Below are 8,265 nucleotides of genomic sequence, written 5' to 3'. Positions count from 1 at the left end.
GAGTTGAAACCGGGACAGCGGGATAGGACCGGAATCCGGTACTGTCCCACTGAATCTGGGATGGTTGGTAGGTATGCTGAATTATTAGGAAGCTCTGGCCCCTTAACTAGTTCTGGATCGCCTGTTGGTTATATACATCTGGACAGCCCATGCTTATCCCTACAAGGGTGTATATAGTCGTCCTTTAAACTTTTAATTTTTTTTTCAACTTGATATTTAGCCCCTCCCTGTGGGTCGCCTTGGTTTATGAGCCAGGTAGAAGCGGTAATCTTAAGGGGGCTCTATCAGCAAAATTATGCTGTATGAGCCCCACATATGCATGAATAGCCTGCACTGTCTGACGTCATCTTGCTGTCACACCTTCCTCTTCTTTCTTCTTCCAGTGACGCCCTTCTGTCCTGCATCTTCCACGCCTTCATCTTCCTTTCTTCCGGAATGAAGAAATTCGGGCATGTGCAGTACGCTCGCGTAGTTCTAAGGGGTACTTAGAACTACAACAAAAATGGCGCTGATGCGTGCACAGTAGCGTTGCGGAGGGAGCGCTACTGCGCATGCGCAGGATTTGAACACAACCCGCTGGAAGAACAGAAGATCAAGGCGGGGAAGAGCCAGGACAGGAGAACGTCGCTGTAAGAAGAAAGAAGAGGAAGGCGTGACAACAAGATGACGTTGGACAGTACAGGACTGCCCAGTGTGCATGGTAAGTATCATTTGAATAATCGTTTTTAGGGTATTATTTTAAAACGGGGCTCTAATTTTGCTGATAGAGCCTCCTTAATACTAATGCCAGTGTTTACGGGCCCCGATGCAACTGCACGCCCTCAAGTTACGCCCCTGAAGGGGACAACTTAATAAACAGCACACAAGTGAACATAGCCTATGGGATTTAGGACACTGTAAGTCTAATTTGAGGGACTTTTAATTGGTTTTTAAGGCTGTAAATAACGAGTAAAGCCAGCCTTGTAGTTCCCATGTATTTTCTATCCTAATGCTAGGATATAATCTGAAAAATGGGCGCGATTAATGGCCATGTGTCCGGCTCCTAGTGAGCAGTGGCTGGGGTCTGGTCACAGCCTCTGTACAGCCAGCAGGTGGCGCTACTACTGCAAGTTGCTACAGCTCTATGATCAGCGGTAGAGACACGTGACTGCCGGCTGTGACGGAGATCTACTGTACACTAGAGCTTTGTGGTGTCCGGTACGCGGCCATCCAGCGGGTGAGTAGATGAGGGGAAGCGGGATGTGAAGGCTCTGAGGCTCATAGCTATGTTAGCTTGTGAACGGGAGGGATTGGTCATGCTGGCTTTTGTAGTTCATAGATACATAGAACCCAGCTTTACACGTGGGCTGTGGGCACATACGGGGACAGGGTGTGAATACGGTGACTGCTCGTCCATAATGACCGCTATGTATGTTGTCTCCTCCGCAGCATGGACAAAGCTCCCACGTGTTTCTGCTCGGAGTCTGACTTTTGCTCAGACTGTGGCTCGGTGCTGCCCCCTCCTGGTCTCCATGATACTGTTACCTGCCTCTGCTGCGGTCAACGTACACATGTGACAGGCAAGTATCCCAGCATAGCTTTCCTCCACTATAGCGTCCCCTACCGGCGTCACGTGATAAGGGAAAAAAAAAAAAAAAAAAAAATACAAAATTCAGAAATGGCAGAAGAATTGTTTCAGGGCATACTATAACACATACTTGTAGGTTATCAGTATCAAGTTGTTTCAGATCCTGGACAACCCCTTTAAATTCTAAGAAAGTCATGACATGTCAGGATATGGCAGAATAAAAAACTGAGCAATCTGTGGTTACATCTGGGCCACCATGTTCTTTGCTCTGGTCTGGAAATGGACACAGACAACAAAAACAAAGAATACCAGCAGTGCCCGATGATCTCCGTTGATTATAATGGGATCTGTTGGGTCTTTGTTGTTTTAAACTGAAACCACTGGACATAAAAGATGGATTTTGCAGGGCTTTTTGTTTGGTGATTTCCTGCAGTCGCTGCAACAGAGACTCAGGCACAGATGGGAATCCAGCCTTACTTTTGCACATACCAAGCAATCTTCTCTCTCTCCCAAGTAATAGTTTCTGTTACTTTCAGCATATTTATGATCTCTACTGTCAGACGGGTGGTCTCTAGCTTTCTGCTCCAGCACCTGACAGTAGAGAGTATATCTGTAGTGAAAGTGACAGAAATGATTGCTTGGAATTTTCTCTGTAGCCCCCCCACCATTCCCAACTGCTCGGAAATCAGTGGAGCATGGTGGCTCAGTGGCATCAGCTACATAGTGGTAGAGATGCTGTGATCATTAGCTGAACACCTGGCCATGTGATCTGAACCAGCAGCTGGTTCCTTTCTCCCTGGTTTTGGTATTACATGCATATAGGGGTTGACTTTACTGTTATTTTGATGGCGTCTGCTGGGCCCCACATACATGTAATACCATCATATATGATCAGACGAGGAGAACTGGCACAGAAGCCAGACATTCACCACCTAAAAGGCAGGAAGTAAGTAAAATATAGTTCCCAGATAACCCCTTTAAAGGGGTTGTCCAGGATATTTTAAAAACCCTACACTAATGTAAACACCCTCCTACTTTCTCAAAATAATAATAATAATAATAAATAATAATAAAAAAAAATGTGTATTTACCCATATTGCTGGGGAAGTGATGTGACATTTTCTGATAATCCGGTGACGATCCGTTTCTCCATTTCAGGAAAAGGATCATCACTACTACTCCCCCCATCCACGGCTTCTTCAGGTGAAACGGGTCCTCATCCTGTGCTGGCAGGGTGCATGCTCTTCTCCTAGAAGTGCGCGCACACACTACAGGAAGAGAAAAGGCCGTCTCACAGGAAGAAGCCATGGAGGTAAGTACCCTGTTTCCCCGAAAATAAGACATGTTCTTATAATTAATTAGCTAACGAAATATATGACCTTTCTTATTTTTGGGGGATGTTTTATGCAGCGGCTGGAGCGGGGAACAATTGGCAAACAAAGCAGGGAACAATTAGCGGAGTGCGTATGTGATCCAGAAGGTGAAGGGGGGGTGTCTTATTTTCGGGGAAACAGGGTATGTAATATGGGTTAGGGGTTGGGCTGAGTAGGTAGGGTAGGACATATAGGATAGCTAGACGGGGGGGGGGGGGGGTAGGAAGTTACATAGCAGGAAGCAGAAGTGGGAGACACTAGGGGCCCCCAGAGACACCCAGAAATCACTCAAAACACACTAAAAAGTATATAGGTACATTTATTAACCCATTAATAGAACCAATAGACATTTAAAATAAAAACAAAAAACATTTTATGCCCTTTAAGGGAGAACACTTCTCAGAGTTGGCTAAGGTAAGCCCTTCAGCAAACAGTTGGATTTCTATACTATGTACTGCCATGTACTGTAACTGCTTTTCTGAAACTCAACCAGAAAGTAGACAACCTCTTTAAATGTGTTTTTTTTAGTCATTGTTTTTATGTATGGCACTTATACTCTCCATCTGTTTTATAGAATTCCTGGGGAAATTTGTTCAGAGGTCGGTGGTGTTTAATAAGCTTGACACCTTAGCTTTGTTAAATGAAAGTGATGAAACTGGAGCATTAAAAGGACCCCTGGTAAGATACTGCATGATCTATAGAGATTTCAAAATATGTGCAAAATATTCTTTTGTCGAGCCAGATTTCAAATATTACATAATGGAGTCTGATTCACAAGTCTGTAGTTTTTGAAGAAAGGGTCTAATAAATGTCTTTTATTGTTATATATTATTTATTTAACAAAATGTGGGGAAGTTGTCGAGATAATCAGAAACTCTGTCTATAGTAAGGGAGCGTTCACACTACCGTCGGTGTCCGACAGGTAGTGTCCGCTCCTAGTGTCCGCTCAAAATCTGTCACGGACATTAGGAGCGGACACTACCTGTCGGACACCGACGGTAGTGTGAACGCCCCCTAACTTTTATGAAATATTTTAAAAAGTGATATTTTAAAACATACTTATTTTCTACTACTGTGGTTCTTGCCAATTTTTGTTGTCATGTTTGGCTGTAGTGTTGATGTGAGTTATACAGGCACAGCATCTCTGCAGCTAAATTAATAACATGGCAGGGGATATAGTAGGTAAGTGTAGGTGGCGAGAGCAGCTAAACATTTTTTGTGTGGGCAGATGGTCAGTTTCTCTATTCTTTTGAGACCCTCAATGTGAGTTTCATAGGAATATATATAACATGATATGTAAATCAGAATGTTGGTCACGTGACACAGCTAAGGACCATAAGGGTGTACATAACTCACAAATCCAGTCACATTAGTAGGAAAATGACCTTATCTTGTACTTTTCTAACAGGCCAAAAAGTTGAAAGGGAGTCTATCACTGTCCCCCAGCTAGTTTAAACCACTTCCATAGTGCTGTAGATGGTGTTTAGTTGAATAAAAACTATACGTTTCATAAGTTTCAGAGCCCCAGAGAAAAAGCACTTTTATTCTTTATTAAAATGAGGATCTTGGAGCACAAGAGAAGTTTTCTTTTATTACTGAGCACTGTTGCATCATTACTAAACACACCCATCCTACATTCAGCTCCTCCCCCAGAGCAGTATGATTTGATCCTCCTAGTGTCAGTTGATCCTCAGACTGCCCAGGGGGAGGAGCTGATGCATGATGGGCCTGTATAGTGATGATGCAGCAGTGCTCAGTACTAGAAGAAAACTGCCCCTGTGCTCCAACATCCTCATATGAATAAAGAATAAGGGAGCCTTCACACGGAGTTATGCTCCGCTCATTCTGAATGTAAAACTCGTTCAGAATGAGTGCGTAAAAACCAGATCCCATTGATTTCTATGGGTGCCGGCATACGCGTGCTCCCCATTGAAATCAATGGGAGGCTTTTTTTATATATATATATATATATATATATATATATATATATATATATACACACACACATATACACACACACACCTATTGCTTTCAATGTGATACGCGCGTATCCTGGCACCCATAGAAATCAATGGGATCTGGTTTTTACGTGCTTATTCTGAACGAGTTTTACGTTCAGAATGAGTGGAGTGTAACTCCGTGTGAAGGCTCCCTAAAAGTGCTTTTTCTTCCCATCCCTAGAGCTCTGAAACTCAAGAAAGGTATGGTTTCTATTCTGCTAACAGCATCTATAGCACTATGGGAGCAGTTTAAAGTAGCTGTATGTCAGACCCCTGAATATCTTTAATTGATGCTTAGGATAGGTCATCAGTGAATAAGTCCTGGTAAACCTTTTATAAATGAAAATGCTCAAAATACTGGCATACTGATGTATACCACGTTTTTTAAAGAGGTCCTTCTTTCACCAACTCCAGTTCTTAACATATTTTAATAGGCCCAACTCCACTGATTCTGGCACCGTTGGAATTTTTTCTGTAGCACCCACCATTCTTCAGCAATTAATGCTGTTATTTTTGGTGCCTGATATACTATTTAGACTCTGTACTATCAGAAGGGCGGTGTTAGGCAAGGTGTGTGATTCTGAGCTCTGACACTGGCTGCTTCTGATTGGAGCTCTGAACTGCACAGGCACCAAAACTAACTGTGCTAGTTGCTCAGGAGTGGTCGAGGCTCAGCGGCGTAACTATCAGGGTAGCATAGGCAGCGGCTGCTACAGGGCCCGGGACATTAGGGGCCCGGCGACAGCCACTACCCCTGCGTGTTTTTTTTCCCTTAATGGGCCGTTACCGGCTGGAGTTACAGCCAGTAACGGGCCCCAGGGCCGGCGTTTGGGGGGGGGGGGGGGCAAACTGGGCAATTTCCCAGGGGCCCCATACTTTCCTTACCATAAGGAGAAGATCGGCAGCAGAGAAATCATCTGCAGATCAAGGGGCTGCCGATCACTTCTTGTAAAGTTTCCTGCACTGAGCAGCTTCCTGTGCCGCCTCTCCCCCTCCTCAGCATCGCAGTGTGAGAGGAGAAGTCGATGTAGCAGCTCTCTTCACTGCCAGACAGCTGCACAGAAGTTTCCTCCATTCTCTGGGCAGCCAGGCATTCAGCCACATGTAAGTATATTTTGGGGTAAAATATGTATAGATGTGTTTATGTGTTTACATCATGTGTCTTATATACTGTGTGAGTCCTGTGTGTGTGTATATCATGTATGTATGTATGTATGTATGTGTGTGAATAGATGTGTATATGTGTAAGTATATACAGCATATCAATGTCTATCTATCTATCTATCTATCTGTCTGTCTGTCTGTCTGTCTGTCTGTCTGTATTTGCTTCTATACATGTCTTCTATCTATCTATCTATCTATCTGTCTGTCTGTCTGTCTGTCTGTCTGTCTGTATTTGCTTCTATACATGTCTACCATTATACACACTAGAATAGTATTTTATAATGTGATGCTTAGGCCCGGTTCACATCTGCGCTCAGGTTTCCGTCTGTGGAGTCTGCTTGGGACCCCCCAAACGGAAACCTATACGCATTAAAAAGAGGTTATCTTCAGGGTCTCCAATTATTATACTCTGGGGTCTGAAAAGACCCCAGAGTATAATAATTGTTCATGGGTGCTCATTATGGGGCATAATACTGTGTGCAGGGGCCACTATGGGGGACAATAGAGCGTGCAGGAATGCGGCGGGGGTCGGTTGGTCAAGGTCTTTGATGTCGGTCAGGAAGGGAGGGGGCCCATGTCAAAAGTTTGCCACGGGACCCCGCCATTCCTAGTTACGCCACTGTCGAGGCTCGAAGGAAAATTCCAGCTGCAGTCCGTGCAGCAACACCAATTAACATGCTAAGAACTTGAATTGGTGGAGGTGGTGAAAGGTCCTCTAACTGTTTCGGATACATTGTGCTACTTGCTCGACAAGGGTGCAGTGATTAAAGGGGTTGGGCCAAAAAAGCACCAAAATGTAATCTTAGAAAAATGCTTTATTTACCTAAAACCATTTATAATACAGTGTCATTATATTTTGCATATATTTAGCAATCTTATGAGTCTTTTGTCTTTCAGATCGATAGGCGCTGCAGCCGATGTGGTTGTGAAAAGATGGTTTATTACACAAGGCAGATGCGCTCAGCAGATGAGGGGCAGACAGTTTTTTATACATGTGTGCAATGCCGGTGCGTATCTTTGTGTACTCTGTGTACAGCTACCTGTCATTTATGTTTTAAACTGGTGTGATACTCTCCCTCGCTGGCTCAGTCCCCCAGTGCTCTTGACACATAGGAAACACCTGGAGATGCCCACTGAGCCAGCCATTGGCTGTGATGGGAAACCACTGAACTCAGGCATTTCCTGTGTACATAGCAGGAGCAGTGGGGACCTGGGCTGTGATAAAAGTGGACTGGCAGGTGAGTATCTCAATTTATTTTCCTAATTTTTTTTATCTTTTTTCTTTGGGGGGAGGGAGGGGACACTTATGTGAGCTAAGACATTGCAACATGCAATATATCTCACCGCATCTATTTGAAGTACTTTGGGGGGGGGGGGCTGCCTTTTATTTGGATATTATTGTGGAACTCTGGGTTGAGCACCCATGAATCTTTGCTGCCGTGTACTTTTGCCTATACATCTATAGAAATATAGATAGCACTGCAACAAAGAAAGTTTCTACATTTTATAACGGCCAAGATATCTGATTGACCCTCCCCCACCCTTATTTTCTCTACATTTTACATAGCCCATACTCCACACACTGTTACTCAGTGAGAGGCAGGAACAGCTATAAAAGCCTATTAAAAAATGTATTAATGACACAAATACCGCCAGAAAATCGAAAGTTTAGTTACATTTTAAATGTGGATAGGAGGAATTTATTAAACATTGTGGGGTAGATTTATCATGCATTGAACATCAGTTTTCTAGTGTACATGGCATGGAAAATGTAGCAAATGTCTTCTATGACACCCTATCCACTTTCCTGGGTTACAGTGTTTGTTACATATGAGGGTCGCAGCATGGGCAGGGCCGCTGGCCCTATTGGATCTATAATAGTTTACCTAAGTTTCTAAGTGTAATGCCTGAAATCTACACAAGTTACAAGGTGGCTTAGGCTTCAGTGCAGGCACATGTCTCAGCAGAGGATGTGTGTGATTTATGAGGCGATGTGTGCCTAGTCATAAATAAGGTGCACCCTCCACCGGTGAAGGAGATGTGAAAACCTCTTGCAGCCTTACAAATCTACAATTTCAGTCTGTATTTTTAGTCTCCTTATGGTATGTCAACATTAGCATAGAGCTGTCCATTGTTCTAGTCCATTGAGGACCAGAACAAT

At 43.8% G+C, this 8,265-nt stretch overlaps 1 protein-coding gene across 1 annotated transcript in view; it reads left to right on the top strand.

Annotated features, from left to right (window-relative positions):
• The first annotated feature begins 1,141 nt into the window (after window positions 1-1,141).
• Window positions 1,142-8,265, top strand: part of POLR1H (RNA polymerase I subunit H) — a 7,987-nt gene continuing 863 nt past the window's right edge. Inside the window, exons 1-4 of the mRNA XM_075276257.1 lie at window positions 1,142-1,216; window positions 1,429-1,559; window positions 3,515-3,618; window positions 7,002-7,111. Coding sequence (XP_075132358.1) covers window positions 1,430-1,559; window positions 3,515-3,618; window positions 7,002-7,111 — 344 coding nt within the window. The 5' untranslated portion in view covers window positions 1,142-1,216; window position 1,429. The remainder of the gene's footprint in view (window positions 1,217-1,428; window positions 1,560-3,514; window positions 3,619-7,001; window positions 7,112-8,265) is intronic.

Source organism: Leptodactylus fuscus, chromosome 5 (assembly GCF_031893055.1).
Source record: "Leptodactylus fuscus isolate aLepFus1 chromosome 5, aLepFus1.hap2, whole genome shotgun sequence".
In the NCBI taxonomy this organism is placed as follows: Eukaryota; Metazoa; Chordata; class Amphibia; order Anura; family Leptodactylidae; genus Leptodactylus; species Leptodactylus fuscus.
The sequence above is the reverse complement of the archived record's forward strand: the minus strand, read 5'-3'. Positions and strand labels throughout refer to the sequence as shown.